Source organism: Candoia aspera, chromosome 2, assembly GCF_035149785.1.
Source record: "Candoia aspera isolate rCanAsp1 chromosome 2, rCanAsp1.hap2, whole genome shotgun sequence".
Lineage (NCBI taxonomy): Eukaryota > Metazoa > Chordata > Lepidosauria > Squamata > Boidae > Candoia > Candoia aspera.
The window spans coordinates 6,067,851-6,089,298 of NC_086154.1; the positions used below are offsets into that span (position 1 = coordinate 6,067,851).

The 21,448-nt window shown below is 43.3% G+C and overlaps 1 protein-coding gene across 1 annotated transcript; it reads right to left on the reverse strand.

Moving 5' to 3' along the window:
- Positions 1–5,268: 5,268 nt before the first annotated feature.
- LOC134491936 (zinc finger protein 883-like) lies at positions 5,269–9,150 on the reverse strand. Its single transcript, XM_063296023.1, has 2 exons — positions 8,966–9,150; positions 5,269–7,705 (listed from the first exon to the last, which is right to left on the reverse strand). The coding sequence occupies exons 1-2, from the start codon at positions 9,126–9,128 to the stop codon at positions 5,772–5,774; spliced, it is 2,097 nt and encodes a 698-aa protein (XP_063152093.1). The 5' UTR covers positions 9,129–9,150; the 3' UTR covers positions 5,269–5,771.
- Between the last annotated feature and the right edge of the window lie 12,298 nt (positions 9,151–21,448).

Sequence of the window (21,448 nt, forward strand, 5' to 3'; positions counted from 1 at the left end):
TCTTTCTCTCCTCTGTTGGTAGAACAAGACTATAATCTTTACTTTCTACATTAAAAACTTAATTTTCATTAAACCAAATCAGTAATTATATAGCTTCAAATGCCCACATCAGTATGAAAGTCAGAAACAGAAAATGTGGTGAAAGCCATCTATGACACAAATCTTTGTTATGTTCTGGCATGTGTTTTATTTTTGTTTATTTATTTCAATTTTTATAGCCATCCATCTCACTAGCGTGACTCTGGGCAGCTTACAAGTTAAAAACAGCAAAATCCAAATGTGTATAAATAATTAAAAACAATTAAAACTATAAATCACAAACATAAAAGCACGGAAGGATGCCAACCAGAGTTCTCAAACAATGCAGCCATCTTGCAGGCTCCTCACGCCCACGGGATCCCCAGGCCTGATGGAACAGCTATTCAAGGTATGGACTTTGACTGTAGTTAGTTTCCTATTTTGACCTTACCCTTTATTTTCCATTCAAAGTGCACAAGGCAGGTTATAATTAAATTTTGGTCTTGAAAACAATTTACCAACTTTTAAACATACAAGCAGCTATGCCAAACAGTTAAAGTTACTACACAGAGTCAAATTTTAGTCTAATGCCAAAGACCTCTGCAATCATCAATTCAGACCAGTGATCTGTGCTAATTCTCTGCACAGGAGGGAGATGGAGAAGGTGTAGATAACACAAAGATGACCTTGGAGAAGGTATGCAGAACTGTTGACAAATATGAGCTCAGTCTGGGAAAACAATAGTATGAGGAAGAAACTCAAGATTGCTCCACCTTAACTCTTTTTGGTATAAGATGGAGGGAAGGAAGGGGAAACTCTGTAAGGCTTTCAAGATTCTGTTATTATAGCCTTTGATCAATAAGATCAAATCTAGCATTTCCTGTGGAACCTATTTCCTGACTTGGCCCATGTCAAAGGACTGACAAAAAGCAAAACAAGGTGTCACAAAAGGGGGTGGGGGATGCCAGAAAGAGAATGGGTTGGACTCATTTTGGCTATCCTACTGCTTGCTGAAGGACAACCCAACATCCATACATGCCCCTCCTAAAGACAACAGAACAGGGAAACAGGAGCTCATTTCTCATTAAATCAAATAAAATTGGCTCGGCTTCTCTACTGAAAAATAAATACTAAAAATTTTTGAGGTGTCATCAGGCCAAAGTTCATTTAGTCCCCTTTTATCTGTGGAATTGTTCAGGGGTATCATCGGTTTAGGAAGAATGGGAAAGAACCAATGGGAGTGTACCCTGAGCTAAGATAGGAAAGGGAAGCAAAATCAACCATCCCCATCTTTGGCCACGCTGGCTGGGAATTATGTGGGTTGAAATGAAATGCATCTAGGTTGGAAAAGGCTGACCTAAGATCACCATGCTCAGAGAATCTTTGCATGAATGGAAGGAACCTTAATGGCCTTTGCAGATGTCCATGTTAGCCTGTGTTTTTATGGATTGTCCTAAAATGGAGTAACAGCTGGAGAAGCTTACAGTGTGAGGGTGGCATCTAGCTGGTTTTGGCTGAACGAGTCAGACTGATTAGCACTTGAACGGGAGACCACCACTCTATAATCCACTGAACAAACAATACGGACATGTCTATGAAGTCATCAGATGCTGTGATGTGTCTGTACCTACAAAGATCAAAATAGTACAACTAATGGTATTCCCTGTAACACTTTATGGAAACAAAAGTTTGACTTTGAAAAAGCAGGAGAGAAAGAGTACTGACACTTTGAACTGTGGAGTTGGAGAAGACTTCTGAGAATACTGTGGACAGCCAAAAAAAGCAAACCAATGGATCATTGAACAAATCAACCCAGAGTTCTCACTCAAGACACAAATGACCAAGCTCAAATTATCCTATTTTGGACACTTTTGGAGAAGGTTCTGATGCTGAGAAAGGTGGAAAGAAAGAGAAAAGAGGATGACCAGCACCAAGGGGGTTGGACTCAGCTACTGTCACAAGTACGGATGGTGAGCAGGAGGAGGCCCCTATCCAGGGGGTAAAATGCATGCATAGTTTAGAGACTTTGAGCTGTCATTCAAAGAAACCCAGAACAGACCTGGCTTGAGATTTGGGGTTTATCTGTCTGGGTTTTCCCACGCTTCTTCAGTTTGGTAGGATTTTCTGTCTACAATAGCAGTTAAATAAAACACTAGAGACTTTCTCCTCGTCTTGGCGTGGTCTTTGCTTATCCAGGACAGCTACAGTGGCGATAGGTGCACCACTGGAAGACCTGAAGGATCAGGTTAGGGATAGGAGAGCCTTAGTGGCTAGAAACCAGAAGTCTGTAAGTCCCAGTCCCGCCTTAGGCCTGAAAGCCGGCTGGGTGACCTTGGGCCAGTCATCCTCTCTCAGCCCAACTCGGTGCAATGCAGACCAGCCTCCTCGTGGTGCGCCCCGGGCAACATGACTTGTCACGGCTAAACAGTCTACACATCTGGCTGCTGGACCTCACAAGGATTTCCCAGCAAGAAGAAAAAAGGAGCATGAACACCGAACTGCTATGCCATACGATTAAAAAAAAAAGGTTAGGGATAGATCATCATGAGGAAATCTATGTAGTCGCTAAGAGTCCATGCCAACTTGATGGCACATAATCAAATGAAGTCACCAAGAACTGAACTCAACTTGAACAAGATTTACCTTTTACCCCAAATGTACCTAAGACAGCAGGAGTTTTTCTGGATGTCCTAAAAACTATCAAATCCTCCCCTCTTTTCCAGGAGCACATAAAAGGTGAAATTCAGAGACACATGTCTACTCAAATGCAGCTGATTACTTATCTAGGTATAGTTCTGTGACCAGAAGAAGCTTTACAGGGGCTTCAAATAGGACAGGTTTCTAGCAGGTTTGAAAAATCTTGAAGAGACATCTGGAATCTTTACCCATTTAGCAGATGAGAAAACATCACTAGGGTAGCTTTCCAAAATATGCCTGCATAAGGTAAATCATTTTTCTAATGGAGGTGTAGCTACTTAAATAGCAAATTTGAATTACTGATTAAGCCCATATTAATGTTGTTGTTTTTTAAAAAAAAAGCAGGTGTTGTAAATAATTAGGAAAAAAATAGGGAAAGTTGCAAAATTATACACCAGGGTGATCTGGGATGATGAAAGCTGGAGTCCATAAAAAATTACAGGGAAATAAAAACACTCACTGGGGCTATCTGATAAAAGGAATTGACGATGGTTATGCACAAAACATTCAGTTGCCAAATAAGCAAAGACTCTGGTAAGTTCAAAATTGATATTCTAACCAGAGGGATGTCAAAACCACCAGCCACTCAAAGGGGAAGACATTGGTCAAAGCTACCAACCAATGCCATCTTATAAAAAAGCTAACAAGGAGGCCCTGAAATTGGCTTCTACTTGCTCAGGGCATGGAAAAGATTTATAAGTGCTCTGTATGCCAAGTGTGCAAGGAGGTCCTAACATACACGATATTAATCAATATATCTATTCCCTCCATGTGTACTGCAGTTCAACACAGCCAGAAGATGCCAGATATAATGAATTAAAGTGGGAGAATAGGATAGAGAACCTCTGATCCTCAGGATGATTCATTATACCTCCCAGCATCCTTCACTATTAGCCAAGCTGGGGACTGCTGGGAATTGTAGGTAAGGCAGAGGTTCTCTTCTGCTGTTCTATCCTCTGCTTTTTGCTTATAATTTATACATCACTCTGGGTGGCTTATTAACAAAATATCTCAGTGAATTGGTGTGGGCCCCTTTGAGAGACAATATTAATCAAAACAATTGAGAGGAAAATATAATTAAAAAGTAAGTAAATCTTCCCCCAGCTCTTAGTTGTGCAATTATTCGGGTCAGAAGTGGAGTTTGCACAAATCCAAAGTTCTTTTTCCCTCCAGTTCAAACCAATTCTTTAAAACTTCATCTCCCCTGTGAATTCTCATGTATCTTAAAGTTGCATATATTTATTGAAAAAGTGTACTCTGACTTTTCAAGGCATATACATCACTCAGGATGGCTTATTAACAAAATCCCATTGAAGAATAAAAACAGAAACAGATAAAAATATTCTGAAATGAAGGGTTGCTACATTAAAAACACACGCACAAAAAGAACAACAACAACAACAAAATCCTGCCTGGAGGAATAACTGCTTGTTGAGGCAGAAAAGTTTTAGCCAGTTAACAGAAAACCAGTTAAGTAGTGTGAGCAACATATCTCTTGGGCAGGGATGCCCACAGGAGAGGTAAAAAAACCCAAGATGGTGGCCACAGCCATGCACAGCCAAAGCTTCACCCTTTTTATATGTATCACATGCACAATGCATGTTTAAAAGGGGTGGGGCTTAAATTGCAGCCATTGTGGCCACCATCTTAACATTTTTAAGTGTTTTTTTTCCATCCCAAAATATACTTCCATAAGGAAAATAATTTTTCTAATAGAGGTGTAGCTACTACAAATTTAAATTACTGATTAAGTCCATTTTAAGGATGCCCCTTCTTCTGGGGTAAAATATCCCATCCATGCTCACATCTTAACAAATTGTTCCTATGCAATGGATAAAACATGGAAAAGCTGACAGTGGATATTCACGCTCAAGGTTTGATAAGGTTCTCCCTTGTAAGGATCAGATGTGAAGGAAATGGCAAGAGTTTAAGGGAGGCAGCTGCCAATTCCTGGCCCTTTCAGGGGTGGTTGGTTCAGAACAACGCTAGGGCAGTCAATGGAAAAAAGCCTGGATGCAGAGGAAGCCAACCAGGAGGCTGATGTTTCAATAAGAGTCTGCCTCCCTGCTAAGGCAAATCACACTGAAGAGGAAAACTGAAGGACAGAAGAGGCACAGCTGTCCCTCCAAATTGCCCCTTTTAAGCTGCAACTTCCTATCTGGCCACAATTAAAAGCACAATAGTCAATAGGGCTGCATTTCCCAACAGTGGTTCAAACAGTTCTGGATGCTAATGTAACATGAGCAATGTTAAGGATGCCTGGTGCTGTTCTTTAATTCAGTCACAAGATGGCTCCAGACAGATGGAGCCACACCTTTCTTCTTCTTGGAAAGAGACCAGAATGGCTCTCTCTAACCTGGCCTCCCATTCAATAGTCTCCCTTCTTTGCATTCTTTGTCATTCATGACAGATGTTCTCATGACTTCTCCACTGGGTGCAAAAAAAAAAAAGTTTGAGCCTTACCTGTCTGGGACTTAGCTTATGAGCAGCATACATAACACTTAAGCATGCAATAGAACTCATCTCTTTTGTAGAAAAGGTTCAGGTTACATTAAATGTCGTGATAAACAAGTCTTTTCCGCTGTACTAATCTTTAGGGCACAAATAGCAACCAGGCTCTTGAGTACTGCCTAATACGTTCCCAAATGAATTTAAAAAACAGGAAAAAGAACAGAAATACCGAAGGAGTGACTTCTGTACAAGGAGAAGAAAAGTGTTGTATCACACAGGTTGACTGTGAATGCCTAGAAAGTCTTAGTTGAAGTGATTACGAAACATACTTTTACCATAAGAATTAAATTAGTGCGTTTCTTCCATTTACTCTAACTCTTCAAGGAAGTTAAGAGCACCTAGACAAGATGACAGACTTACGATTAGGCAAAACTTTCCTAGAAATATATTCCTGTCCTGCCCTGCTTCGGGTACTTCTGCTCCACATTGCCTCTTGTGCATTTCCTGATGAGAAATGATACAGTGCTGAGACAGAAACTCTTTTTCCATTAAAAGAATAGCTATGGTTCCTTGCTCTGCACATTTTTGGTAAATAATTTCTAGACTTATGGCACGACCACTTTTGCCACATTCTGATCATGGCTAAGAATGTTCTCCTCTTCAAGTTCTTTCATCTCAAACAATTTCCGAGGTTCAACTGAAGCATTTTCCACATTCCAAATATTCAGTGGTTTCTCCCCTGTGTGAATCCTCTGATGTCGAATAAGGAGTGTACTGGAAAAAAAGTTCTTTCCACACTCCAAGCATTTGAATGGTTTTTCCCCAGTGTGACGCCTCCGGTGCTTATTAAGAAGTGAGCTCTCACTAAAGCCCTTGCCACACTCCGGGCATTTAAAGGGTTTCTCCCCCGTGTGAGTTCGTTCGTGTCTAATCAGGAGGGTGCTCCAAGTAAAGCTCTTTCCACACTCCAAGCATTTAAAAGGTTTGTCCCCAGTGTGAGTTCTCACGTGAGAAATAAGGATGGAGTTGTGACTAAAACTCTTTCCGCACTCCTGGCATTTGAAAGGTTTCTCCCCGGTGTGGATTCTTTTGTGAGAGGTAAGATGGATGTGCTGACGAAAGCTCCTTCCACACTCCGGGCATTTAAATGGCTTCTCACCCGTGTGGATTCTTCGGTGGGAAGTCAGGTGGATGTGCTGACGAAACCTCTTTCCGCACTCCAGGCATTTGAAGGGTTTCTGTCCTGTATGCATCCCTTGATGCGCCGTAAGGATTCCACTCTGACTAAAGCATTTTCCACATTCCTGACATTTAAAGGGCTTCTCACCTGTGTGAATCCGCTGATGCGCAGTAAGGCTTCTGCTCTGACTGAAGCATTTCCCACACTCCTGGCACTTGTATGGTTTCTCTCCTGTGTGACTTATCTGATGCCTAATGAGGTTTGTGCTATCGATGAAGCTCTTGTTGCATTCCAAGCATTTATAGGGCTTCTCCCCTGTGTGGATCCTTTTATGTCGAATAAGTTCAGAGCTGCGACTGAAGCTCTTCTCACACTCTGGACACTTAAATGGCTTCTCCCCTGTGTGAGTTCTTTCGTGTCGAACAAGTTCGGAGCTGTGGCCAAAGCTCTTTTCACAAAGGAGGCATTTAAATGGTTTCTCTCCCGTGTGGGTTCTTTCATGCCGAATCAGGTGTGAACTCTGGCTGAAGCTCTTTCCACACTCCAAGCACTGAAATGGTTTCTCTCCCGTGTGGGTTCTTTTATGAGAAGTAAGATGTATATGCTGGCGGAAACTCTTCCCACACTCCAAGCACTGAAATGGTTTCTCTCCTGTATGGATTCTCTCATGAGAGGTAAGGTGTATGAGCTGGCGAAACCTCTTACCGCACTCCAGGCACGGAAACGGTTTTTGCCCGGCGTGCATTGCCTGGTGCGCAGTAAGAATGCCGCTTTGACTGAAGCACTTCCCACACTCTAAGCATTTATAGGGTTTCTCTCCAGTGTGGCTTCTCTGATGGGAGGTGAGAATGCCACTGTTACTGAAGCACTTTCCACACTCCAAGCATTTGAAAGGTTTCTCTCCTGTGTGGCTCCTTCGATGGGAAGTAAGGTTTCTGCTTTGACTGAAGCTCTTTCCACACTCTGGGCATTCATATGGTTTCTCTCCAGTGTGAACTCTTTTATGCCTAATAAGGTCTGAGCTCCTACTAAAACTCTTTCCACAGTCAATGCATTTAAATGGTTTATCTCCTGTGTGGGCTTTCCAATGCATTTTCATATCTGATGTCTCATCCCAACTTTCTACATAGGCAGAAGCCTCATGCCTTTTCCCTTCTTTTGCAATGTTTTGATGGACTGAAATTTCATGGAAACCAATGTTCAAATTAGCAAAAGATGCATTCCTTTCACTGATTAGGTTTCCTTTCTCCTTCATTCCCCCTGAATTCCCAAGACGTTCTTCCACATCTCGGCACATATAACTTTCCTCCAGCACTGGTTGTGCCTGCCCATCATTTCTTCTGATCCACACCTCCCCATCTGAAATGAAGAGAAAAATCTGATGTAAGGCAAAGTCCAGTTGAGGAATGAGCGCAATCAGTTACTTAAGCCAGATAACAAACTCTATGCCTACCTGGAAAAATATTTAAAGGAACAACATCCTGTCCAATTGATCAATACTAAATGTAAAACAAAAAAGGTACTTAAGATATCTCTTAGGTAGGAGTTAGCATTTGCTTGGCAAACACTCTGTCTCAGTTTCTACCCTGACTAGCTTCTTTGAAAGGGTACACTTTCAGATAATTAGGAATCTGTCCCTATAAATTTAACTCACACTGTTCTATAATGACATTGGTTTCTGGACCTGAAGTTGGTTCAACCACCTGAAGGGTATGGGGAGCTGCACAGGGAAATTTAAGAGTCTAATGCAGGATATTCTAGTTAGAGACAGACAGACAGACAGACAGCACACTGTGTATCCACTGTAAAAAAGGCCAACAGCATGTTAGGGATAATACGAAATGGTATTGAAAATAGAGATGTCAGTATCATAAAGCCCATATATAAATCAGTGGTGCGACTGCATCTGGAATATTGTGTGCAGTTCTGTTGCCGCACCTCAAAAAGGATATAGTGGAGGAATTATGTATAGCAAGGGTATATACTGAATATGGTGAAGTTTCAAAAGAGGGCAACTGAGATGATCAAGGGGCTGGAGCAGCTTCCTTATGACAAAAGATTGTGACATTGGGACTTGTTAGCCTAACATCTAGGCAAATGAGAGATGACATGATTGAGTGTACAAAATTATCATTGGCATGGATCAAGTGGGCAAGGAGAAGCTATTTTCCCCTTCCCAAAATACTAGAACCAGAGGTCACCCAATGAAATAGAATCTTGAAAGAATCAGGACAGACAAAAGGAAATATTATTTTACACAACGCATATTTCAACTTTGGACTTTGCTACCATGAGATGTGCTGGCTACCAGCTTGGCTGGCTTCAAAAAAGGGTTGGACCAATTCATGGAAGCCATGGGGATCAATGGCTATTAGTGATGCCAGTGTGACTGCCTCTGAAGGCCATCTGCTGGGAGACTAGTGGGCCTTGTGTGATCGGTTGGTAAGTGTGAAAACAGACTGCTAGACTAGCTGAGCCAGGGATCTGATCCTGCATGTTCTTATTATATTCTGAAACTGTAGTGATTTTTTCCCAGCTGCTCTGGCATAAGACATTTCTATCTTTTTTTCTCCCACTTTTTACTAGCACATCTATTTCTCTCCCATTTGGAATGTTTACGTTCATCAGCCACATTCTGGAAGGGCATACTGTTGCAGGTCCTTCCAGCTGAAGCTACATGCCCCTCTTGTGATGCAAGGCCTTCCTTTTGGAATTTGTCCACTGCAGAGTCTTCCATGTTCCTATAATTTTTGGAAACACAAAAAGAAAGTGATTTGGGCATGTGGAATGAGGAGATGATCCACTAAAGAAACAGTTTGGCAAGACAGAAAGAAGTCAAAAGATTTAGCAGATAAGGTATATGGAGAGACTCAAAGAAATTTCAGGTCTGTCCTTAGAAAAGCTGCAAGTTATTTAATCAAGAGGGATCAACATGGCAAGCATTTATCCATATAGTCCTAAGGAATGAAGATGGAATTGATGACACCTATTTAATTAAAAACCAGTTGAGCTTGACACCCGGTGACCTAACAGACGCTTCTATATACCTTGAATACATACATATCCAGAATGTGGGGTACACATTGAATAAACACACATGCAGTTATCTTGGCAGCAACATACAAGAGTTTTGCTCTTGCCTTCTTCCAGGATGTTTTCAGACTTCCTGGCCTACTCTACAGTTCTTAAATTTCCTAGTGGTCTCCCATCCAAGTACTAACCAACCCTGTTTGGCCTTTCGAAGTAAGCTAGATACTGTTATGACAACAACCACTAAAAGCCTCTCTTCCCCCTTCAGACAGTTAAGACTACTGAAGAAAGTTCGGGCAGACCTGACTCTTTCTGCATCTAAAAGGTTTATAAGCTCAGTTGCAGTCTTGAAAGCAAATTTTTGGGCTGACCTGGGAGTCGAAAATTCAACCTTCATTTTAAACGTACAGAGCCCCACCCGCATCTTGCACGTTGGTGGCACGGAAGATCCCTTGTCAAACGGACTTCAGACAACTACAGTAGCTTTGGCACAAAGGAGGAGGAGCCTAGGATGGGTTCATTGCAAAAAGCGTGGGGTTGCGGGGCGGGGATTCTTCCCCCTCACCGCCTGCCTTTTCTTTCTCACCCTTCCCTGACTGGCTGGACTTTTCCATTGCAAGTTGGCTTCTGCCTCCCCTTCTCCAGCAAAGCCCAAAGTCCCCGCAACTTACCAGCTACGGGGACAGCTGCAGCTCTGGATGCTACCTTCCAGAACTGCTCAGCTTCCATAAAAAAGCGAAGCCGGCGCGGGAGGGGGGGGAGGAGGAGGATGCGGCCGGAAATGGCTTTTCAGCGCGCCCCCCTCACCCCATTTGCCTTTCTAGGACTGTTCGTTCAGTCCCTTTAACCCTTAGAAGAGAGCTTGGAACTTGCAAAGTGACACCTTCTGGCGTGGGAAGAGAGAGAGAGAGAGGAAAAAGAGAGAGAGAGAGAGAGAGAGAGAGAGAGAGAAACGGAACCAGTTTGGACCCGGTGGGTGCATGCAGGCTTAAAGCAGCGATTTTGCCCTTTAGCTGACCAAGAAAATCCCCCCCAAAAAAAACCCTAAATAAAATAGCCTGAAAATTCGGGAGCTGGAAAACGGATGCCAATAGGTTGAGCTCTTTGCATCTCTGCTATAAATATCGCATGAAAAACGGCAAGGACTGAATGTACATGCTGCGTTACCCCATAAGCCAAGGTTTATAAACCGTAATAGCTGCGTTCAGTACAGGTTAAAATAAAACTAAACAATCTACCCATGATGGTCGAATGCATGCAGGTTCAAATTCTGGGCTTCCAGTTTACCCCATGACCTAAATATTAAACCTCTTTGTCCTTTATATATTATTAGAGATGTCACAAGATGCAAGAATGGAAAACGAGTTTCTCTTTCCTCCCCGCTTGCAATCTTAAGTTTACTCGACTAAATTTGTTTTCATGTACAGAGCGATAAAGCCAGACTGCTCACTTGAGGGAATGATATTAAAGGCAAAACTGAAGTACTTTGGCCACATCATGAGAAGACAGGACACCCTGGAGAAGATGCTGATGCTAGGGAGAGTGGAAGGCAAAAGGAAGAGGGGCCGACCAAGGGCAAGGTGGATGGATGATATTCTAGAGGTGACGGACTTGTCCCTGGGGGAGCTGGGGGTGTTGACGACCGACAGGCAGCTCTGGCGTGGGCTGCCCCATGAAGTCACGAAGAGTCGGAAGCACTAAAGGAATAAACAACACAGAGCTATTGTGATTTCCTGCACAGGCTAAATTCTTCGGGTGGAGCTTATCTCCTGGTGCTTTCGTGGGGCTTTCTTGACAATAATATAGGGATTTTTTTGCTATTGCCTACTTCCATTATCTTCGTTGCTTCCCTACTCTATACTACAGACCGTTTTGTATGCACATCAATGCCGCAAGTTTGTACAAAGAGGTGCGGTTTGATGATGGTGACACAACTATCTCATCTTTTTAAATCCCTTCGTGAATGTAGGTGGGTCGAAATCAGAAGCGAAGAACTGTATGCCACCTTGAGTTCCTGACTAAATATTACTATACAGTAACACATAAATAAGATCTTAAACAGAAGTTTATTCAGCCCCCAATGTTATGGTTCAGTATAACGAAAGCAGGACCTGCCTGAACACTACACTAACAGCAGAGATGAACGCAGCATTTTAAAACTCATAGCTCCCAATAATAGAATCCAATAGTTTCTAGACACACTGAACACCTTTTCCACTGTAGTTCCTCTTCACCACCACCCGTTTTCCGCTGCAACCAAATATAAACAGACTTCAGCTCCTACAATTCCCAATCAGCGTGGTTAAAGGAGGGTATGAAAATTGAATTCTAACACACCTGGATTCCAGTATACCTGGAGGGGACACCCAGCTTGAGGAAGGCTGGGAACATGAAATTAATGAAGAGGGGGTGGGGTGGGAAAGGAAGCCTTTTTCAATTCAGGGAGAACGGCGTCCTTGAAGGGTTAAAACATTCGAGTGCAAAGTCCTAGAGGGGATGGGGTATACCAGAAGAAGACTTACATTCTTGTCCTCTCGCGGAACGAGGTCGGCTTTTGCGTTCTTTTAGGAGCAGGGAAGTGGGGGCGCCTTTCTAAGAGCAGTGAGTTAAAGGGCTCTTACGGGACAGAGAAAGGGCTGTTTGCATTTTTCCCGGGAGGGAAAATATTACTGGCTGGCAGCACTTGAAGGATTTGGCGGAAGAGCGAGCGGCTGGATTTACACGGTACGCTTCATCTGGTTACTGAGTGATCCCATGTTCTGGATTCACACAATGCACTAGCTCCCGGGCTGGGTTCATACAACACGATAAGCCAGAAGAAACTAACCAAGTAAACACATGCAAGCTTACCGTATGGTTCAGCTGCAAGGTCTTCCCCTGTCCTGGTGCAACATACTGTTCAAACCCAGCCGTGAGCGAGAGATTAACCTGGTTAGTGAATGAACCCATGTTCTGAATTGGCACAGTACATTGAACGCTGAATCAAAGGCTGGGCTGCCACAGAAAAATCTAACCACAGTTCAAGCTTAGCACTTTATGTGAATGCACCTGCTAAGCCTGGCTTGATGCATTCTATTGTCCCACCCACTAACTATTAGATTAATTTTGGTCGTAGTCATGCTGGCTGAGAATGCTGGGGGTTGTCTTCCAGCTCTTCAGGAGGGGATTAGCTATAGGCCCACTTACTTAATAGGATGTTCAGGAGTTGTTCCCTTACTTCATTGTAAGTCATTTCTTTTTAACACGAAGGGTTGCAAAAGCTCCCCACCTGCTTTTGGAAAAAAACAAGGAAGGAGGGAAGCAATCATCCCATATTCAGGACAAAGCCTGTGTGCCTCCTTTGCCCTGTTGAATTCAAGGAAGGATGACCAAAGGGATGATTGGTCAAGTAGGCAATCTTTTAGTTTTTCTCTAGAAGAAAAAACCTGCTACAGGTACTCCATCTTTAGCGACTGACTTGTTTAACGACCGTTCACAGACAGTGATGAAAAAGTAACTTTGTGATCAATCCTCCTGTTTATGACCTTCGCGGGTCAGTTTCACTTAGCAACCGCTTCACTTAACGACCAAGTTGCCAGTCCCAATTATTGTTGCTAAACAAGAACTACCTGTATTGTTTATTTTACCTAGCATGATAGCAGTTAAAGTAGTGATTGAATTATCTGCAAGTTAGAATAAAAAAACCTTCTCTGCTCCTGCCTTTGCCAAAATTCTTCTGTGGAAGTCCTTGTCCCTCCTTTAGCCTCTAGTCAACCTTTGGGAGAACAATTTGGGTAACTCCTTATTACTGTTCAAAATCTTGCAAGATGATGCTGTCAAGGTAATGCATGCTATATGCCAGCAAATTTGGAAAACACAAGAATGGCCATCAGATTGGAAAAAATCAACTTATATCCCCATACCAAAAAAGGGAAACACTAAAGAATGTTCAAACTATCGAACAGTGGCACTCATTTCACATGCCAGTAAGGGAAGGCTCAAGATCCTGCAAGGTAGACTTCAGCAATTCATGGAGCAAGAATTGCCAGATGTACAAGCTGGGTTTAGAAAAGGCAGAGGAACTAGGGACCAAATTGCCAATATCCGCTGGATCATGGAAAAAGCCAGGGAGTTTCAGAAAAACATCTATTTCTGTTTTATTGACTATTCTAAAGCCTTTGACTGTGTGGACCATAACAAATTGTGGCAAGTTCTTAGTGATACGGGGATACCAAGTCATCTTGTATGCCACCTGAAGAATCTGTATAACGACCAAGTAGCAACAGTAAGAACAGACCACGGAACAACGGACTGGTTTAAGATTGGGAAAGGAGTACGGCAGGGCTGTATCCTCTCACCCTACCTATTCAACTTGTATGCAGAACACATCATGCGACAAGCTGGGCTTGAGGAATCCAAGGCTGGAGTTAAAATCTCTGGAAGAAACATTAACAGTCTCAGATATGCAGATGATACCACTTTGATGGCTGAAAGCAAAGAGGAACTGAGGAGCCTTATGATGAAGGTGAAAGAAGAAAGTGCAAAAGCTGGCTTGCAGCTAAACCTGAAAAAAACCAAGATTATGGTAACCAGCTTGATTGATCACTGGCAAATAGAGGGAGAAAACGTAGAGGCAGTGAAAGACTTTGTATTTCTAGGTGCGAAGATTACTGCAGATGCTGACTGCAGTCAGGAAATCAGAAGATGCTTAATCCTTGGGAGAAGAGCAATGACAAATCTCGATAAAATAGTTAAGAGCAGAGACATCACACTGACAACAAAGGCCCGCATAGTTAAAGCAATGGTGTTTCCCGTAGTAACATATGGCTGTGAGAGCTGGACCATCAGGAAGGCTGAGCGAAGGAAGATCGATGCTTTTGAACTGTGGTGTTGGAGGAAAATTCTGAGAGTGCCTTGGACTGCAAGAAGATCAAACCAGTCCATCCTCCAGGAAATAAAGCCAGACTGCTCACTTGAAGGAACGATATTGAAGGCAAAACTGAAATACTTTGGCCACATAATGAGAAGACAGGACACCCTGGAGAAGATGCTGCTGGTAGGGAGAGTGGAAGGCAAAAGGAAGAGGGGCCGACCAAGGGCAAGGTGGATGGATGACATTCTAGAGGTGACGGACTTGTCCCTGGGGGAGCTGGGGGTGTTGACCAACAGGAAGTTCTGGTGTGGGCTGGTCCATGAAGTTACGAAGAGTCGGAAGCGACTAAACGAATAACATGGAACTTTTGTGTTTCAGCAGGTGGCAACACCTGGCTGATCTGGTCTGAACACAGAAGAGAAGCAGGGTTGGGTCTGATTAGTCTTTGGGTGGGAGACCATCAGGAGATCATAGGACTATAGGCTAGACTGGGAAGTCAAAAAACCCTTCCAGAACAAGGCAAAGCTTAGATTGTGCTATGAATGGACATGACTGCAAAGATGGGAGGAGAATGTCAGCAGCCCTGAGCATCTGTCTCCAGGTTGCTCTAGAGGAAGGTGTGAAGCCAGACATGAAAAACAAGGAGTTGTTGTTGGGGCCCAAGTTAAAGGTGAGGCTGGAAGACACCAAGGACATCTCTTGTACTGCCCATAAGAGATGCCTGGACAGAACCAGAGTTGGGCAGACTTGCCGTGCATTAAGCAGGAACTGGAAGCAGAGCAGTTCTTGCAGCAGTGGGAAGCCCAATGGCAGGAATTCCTCCAAACTGTACAGACCCCTCGGTTTGGTGAGGGAAGCCCACAGCTGCCCCAGACTCAGCTGTGGGATGGGCCTAAGTCTCTCAAGCCTTCTTTTGAAGGAGCAGCAGCTACCAGCCCCTGGACTAAAGAAGAAAGAACAGTTCAGGAAGTTCTTTTCAGGCCAGCAACACCTGAGTGGAAAGAACAGGGGCAACCCAAAGCAATCAAGATGGAGAATACTGCTGATTCAGAGGCCTAGCACCAGTGCTTCAGGAAGCTCTGCTACCAAGATGCCCAGGAGCCTTGAGAGGTTTATGGCTGCCTCCAGGAACTCTGCTGCCAGTGGTTGAACACAGAAAGGCACACAAAGGAGCAGATTCTGGATTTGGTGGTTTTGGAGCAATTTCTGTCTGTCTTGTCCTCAGAAATGCAGAACTGGATGAAGGGAAGAGATTATGAAAGCTGCTTCCATGCAGTGGCTCTTGCAGAAGAATTCCTTCAGAGATAGGAAGAAGCTGAGAGATCAGAAAGAAAGGTAAGAGCATCTCCTCTTGGTGGGTGTGAGTGGCAGAATTAAAACATCAAGGCCCAGAATGTGGCCATCTGGCTTGCCTCAGCCAGTTTCTTGAAAGCATTGCCTTGCCCTGACCCACATTCATGACTGTTTCTGGTTCCAGGGTGGCTCCAGGAAATGGCTATGTGTCTTAGAGAAAAAGAACTTTGCTACAAACAGCCCAGAGAAGGATCAGCTGAACGTATGAGCAAGAGGGTCAGGAATGTCAGCTTGCTGGCTAAGGACTGGGCCTTTTGAAGTCCCTTAGTGAGATCCTCTTTCAGTCAATCAATTTCTCTTTTGGGAGCTTTATTTAAAGCAGCAAAAAGGTCGTGCTGGATGTACAATTCACAGATAATCTTGGCTTGTGTTGTTTTTTTTTTAAAGAAGAGCATCCCAAACTATCCAGCCCATTACTATCAGAAACAGGAAGCTGGGATTGTATGAATAGTGTTGCCTGCAAGTTCAGAGCCCAAAGATTTGCTGGCTTCTGGGGCATTGCAAAATATTCCCAGTATCTTATCCTTGAGAGATATGGGAGGCCCGGGGCAGAGAGGAAGACATAGAGTGTTGCCATCCCGCAGCCATGACTTTTGAATTGTGTTCTATTTTGTTGGAATTAAATTGAAAATATTTTTCAGGGACCTGGAAACATTGGAGAAGATGTAGAGAGCATCACTACTGGAAAACATTCCACACTAGATCCAGGACAAGAAGCTGAATGCAGGGATGTTGCACAGGAGAATGTGGAAAGCCAGACATCTTTGGATAAGAGTTGGTTCTCCATTAAAAAACCGCACAAGTGGAGACAGCTTTGTTTGGCTGTTGGGATTGAAGATGGATATCTGTGCTAATGTTAGGTAGAGTTACGATTTTTTTTCTAGCACTACTAATGTAGAACAAACAAAAGAAAGTCCATCTTCTCACAACGCACAAATGTAACCACAACCCGGTGAAGCAAGCTTCTACATGATGATGAACACTCCTTTGTTGGAAGTCTTCAAAGGCTGAATAGCCATCTGTCAGAAATGCTTTAGCCAGTCCTGCATAGGGGAGGGGTGACCTCTATGGTCACTTGCAACTCTGTGATTCTATAATAAAGACATTCACTATAAATAACATGGCTAGTAACTACTATGTGTACAATTAATGTCAGATTCCCCCAGCAATAATTAGGATCAGGAAAGACCAGTGAGGAACAATTGTATCTGAGTGTGGGTTAATATAATTTATTAGGAATAAGGTTGCATTAATAACACCTCAATTCCAGCAAGTAATTCCAAATTTGGAATTCTGCTTGATGCTGTGAATAAAGAGGCAAAGACACTAAGCTGTCTTAATACCTCTTCAGAGTCAGTCTAAGCATACTTACTTAGAAGCAAGTTTCAACCTAGATGGTGTATCCATGTGTTTATTAAACTAACCGCCCAACCCAATCTAATGATTCTCAGTGACTTACATACTGTAGTTTATAACAAATATTAAAACATCCATGGTATTAAACTGACAAGTAACATCATAACCTCTCCCCAAGTAAAAGAATAACAGAAACAGCAAGTGAAAAACAAAAATAAAGAAGCAAGAGACGGTGTGGTGCTTAAGTTTAAGAGAATGCCTTCCAACATGACTGTTTTCAGCATTCTTCTAGGGGCCAGTAAGGAGGGGGCTAGTGTGATTTCTGTTGGGAAGCTATTTCAAATTTCTGTTGGCACCAGAAAGGGCTTCATAGATCAACACTAGCACCTTAAATTGTTTCTGGAAATCAATCAGCAGCTGTGCAAGGCCCACAGAATTGATGTTAAAGGCTCCCACTGTATTTGTAATCAGTTACTTATAACCATCCCAACCATGATGATGTCAAAATGAGTGTCATGGTATCATGAAGCAAGCTCTACCCTTTCATAGTTGTATTGCAGCATCACACATAATTAGTGGAGTGTGCATTGTTTGTGTGGTCAGGGATTGTAGAAGGATACGTTCTTGGATTTTGAGCATACAGAGAGGCAAGTCATAAAACATCCATGCTCATAATCAAGGAATGTCCCCTTCCACGTTGACTTGGCCTTTGTGAAAGAAGGTAGACCTGGCCCTAGGAAAGGAGAAGGAAAGAACAAACCATTGGAGGTGGGGCCTTTCAGAAGAGATGACTCAGTTCTGAGACAGAGAAAAGTGTGAGAAAGAAACTCAAAATAACCCTGCCTTGATTTTCTTTGGTATAAGATGGAGTGGAGAGGAAGTTGGACAGGCTTTCAAGATTCTGTTATTCTCCTATACAAAAAGAGAGCATTCTTGGAATCCCAGCTGTGCCTGTTTTTTGTCCTTTCCTATCACGGAGGGCTAATAGCCTTATAGGAATTTATTTATTTACAAACCACATAACCTACTTCAATCCAAAACTCTTTAGTGTTTACAACTAGTACAATACAACAACTCCAAAAGAACAATATTATCAAACCAATAGATCAGATATCAATTTCCAGACAAGTAACAGGTAATACCAACTGTCTTATAAAAGCACTGTGTAACACAGTTGTAGCTCAGAAATAATAAGACCATTCTCTAAGGTTCTACAGAAAAGAACCTTAATATTAAGTATTAAAATATTAACCAGCAGGGAGGTATCAAAATAGTCCAAAATTTCTGGACACAGATATAGATGATGCTATATACCAAATAACTCATAATATAAACCGGTCCAAATGATACTTAGATTGCCCAAGAGTCTGACTCAGAATAATGTGGTTTCCCGTGAATTTTCTACTGGCAATTTTGAATCAAGTGGGACACACTCTGTTTGATAAAAAACTGTCTCTTCAGGATATTGGTACTTGCTCATTCCACAATTCTTGTATTTCCCCCCCTCTAGATTGGCAGCAGACAAATGAATATGGAGGAAAAAATAAGAAACTCAAAATCTCTGAACAAGTGGAACCTTTGCAAAAGGCCTTCCAAAAACAAGCTACAGGGTCCATTTTCCAAGGTGAGACTGAAGACCAAAGCTCTGTGAGTTTACAGAAATCAAAAAGGCAGCAAAGAACCCACATAGGGTAGAAACCATACAGATGTTCCTTCTGCACAAAGAGCTTCAGACAGCATTCCTACCTTACCATTCATGAAAGAACCCACACAGGTGAGAAACCATTCCAGTGGTCCCACTGTGGGAAGAGCTCACATGCAGTTCTCACCCTATTGAACACAAGAGGACCCACTTGGGAGAAACCCTACAAATGCTCTGCCTGCGAGAAAATTTGTTGATGTAATTCACAACTGGTGCAGCATCAGCAGACCCACACAGGAGAGAAACCATACAAGCGCTCAGTCTGTGGGGAAAGCTTCAGTTATAAATCAGATCTTGTTCAACGTGAGAAAACCCACATGCAGAAAAACCCATACCAGTGCACAAAGTGCGGTTGTAATCAGCGCACACATGCTGAAAAAAGCCATGGTACAGACAGCCACTCACTCTGGGGAAAGCTTGTGCTCTTACTCATGGGAGAAGTTGTGGCCTGTCAATGTAATACACACAGGAGAGTGTGCTCCACAGTGCTAGGATCGTAGCAGTTGTGGAGAGTCTAGAATTGACTGTTTCCACTTATTGTAGGTTTCTTTCTCTAACCTTGGTCTCTAATATTTCTAGTCAGATTCTGGGGTTCCTTTTCAAAATTCAGTGGATCCACTAAAATACAAATTTATGGTGCTCTCAGAGTCTTGATGAATGCTGATCCTTCAGGAACTTACTATCACCCGGAACGAACTGAGAAACCATTGATCCTCCTTTGGAATACTGTTTATAAATAACGAGAATGGTAGGCTTAGCTGACTTTGTCACTCCTGCTGTGTTCCTTGGGAGTATTTGAGCTGCAATCTTTCAAACAAGCCTTTGTCTTGCTTAGGCATACTTGGGTAGGCACCAATTAAACCAACAAAGGCTGTGGCAGAGGAAGGTTTTCATTTGAGAACTGTTTATCAACCTGCGTTTTATTTAACACCATAACTGGTTGTAACTTGTGAAACATGCATGACAATAGGAAGAAGCAAAAACAAGAGAGCCACCATTGCTGGGGTGTAGCTCAATTTCTGGAGCACTGATGTAATAGCATCCTTCTAAGCTCTGCACCTTGCACAAGTACTAAAAATCCCTAGAGCAGCAGACCATTGCTTTGAATCAGTTTTTTTAAAAATAATTTTCAGCTGTATATAGCATTCCCCCTGGGGAAAAAATGCATTGAAAACCTCCTCCTGGGTAGATAAAATATAAAATTCCCTTCTCACTGCTATGGGTGGCATGTGCCTTCCTCAACCTCAGCTCCCCCAGCAGAGGCCTGGGAGTTTGGGGGTTCTGCGCAGTATCCTAGCTGTTCCTAGCACTGCACTCTTCTGGATATTTATATGATTATGCAGTTAGTAAACTGTATGAGAGTACAATACACCCCAGTGAGGGGCAACTCAAGATGTAAGCCTAATTGACTTCAGGGGGGTTCACTCCTGTGAGAAGGGATGAAAGGCATCTTCAGGGTCAATCCAGCCCGTCCTCCGAGGGCCTTCTGGTCTGAGGCGACCTGCCTGCAGGTGAACCGCGACTGGAAAAGTGGGTCCCTGCTGGCCCCACTATAAACCAGTTTCTCCCCTCCCCACCAGCCCTCTGGGGAGCCAGGAGAGGATTGAAGGGGACACCCTCACCCCACCTGGTCAGGTCTGGCCAAGCACCAAAGAGAAACCTAAACAAAACTTCGGGAGTCGGTGCAGATCACCCTCAGCCAAGCTGAGGCGGGTGTTAGAAGGCCGCCAGTCAATTCCAGGATTGAAACAAAAATCAACTTTGTTAAAGTTACAAAAGAAAATAGGTTTCCACACACACAACACACAGTTTAAATACAAAAAACCCCAAAGCAATTCCAACTACAGAGAAATAATTCAATTTTAAACTTTGCCTGAGGTAACTACCCCCTCCAGGATTCCAGGCAACTCCCTCACACTGTTTCCCGCCAAAACCTGACAGACCGCCCTTCTTTTCCCGTATTGGCCCTCAAGGGTCAGGTGACTCCCTCTGGGCACAGAAGGTGGGCTTTTGATTTAAAGGGCCAGCTGCTCCCCGCCACAACTCCCAAGTCAGGAACAGATCTTAGTGTTAGTGGGTTACTCTGTTAAGAGACCGGATCATTCCATTTGAAAAATGGCCGTTTTAAGCAGGCAGTGAACGTTTAGCTCTCCGGATGTTGTAAGGTGGCTGGCTTCCATTAGCTGTAACCAACATGATCAGTTGTGATAGGGTTATGCTATATAGCTCCCAGTAGAATCACCCAGCATGGCCAGTAGCAAGGGATGATGGGAGTTGTAGTTTTAGGCATCCAGCAGAAGCCACGATGAGGGCACACATGTCAGGGCCTCACTGCACAAATGAGAGTCAGTTTGGTCTAGTGGTTAAGGTGCAGGGCTAGAAACCAGGAGTCTGTGAGTTTTAGTCCTGCCTTAAGCATGAAAGCTGGCTGGGTGACCTTGGGCCAGTCCCTCCCTCTCAGCCCAACTCGGTGCAATGTAAACTAGCCGCCTTGTGGTGCACCCCGGGCAACGTGGCTTGTCATGGCTAAATAGTCTACACATCTGGCTGCTGGACCTCAGAAGGATTTCCCAGCAAGAAAAAAAAAGCAGCACGAACACTGAACTGCTATGCCATACGATTAAAAAAAGAAAACTGCACAAATGGCACAAATGCTCTCTGTTCCATCACTTGGTTCTATCACTTTTGCCTCCATGGAAGCTCATGTTTCTACTTTGGAGGAGACCAGTTGCTCACATCTCACAATGATGGACTATCCCAGGCAGGGACAATCCTGGCTCTCTATGAAGCATCCAGAATGTTCTCTTGA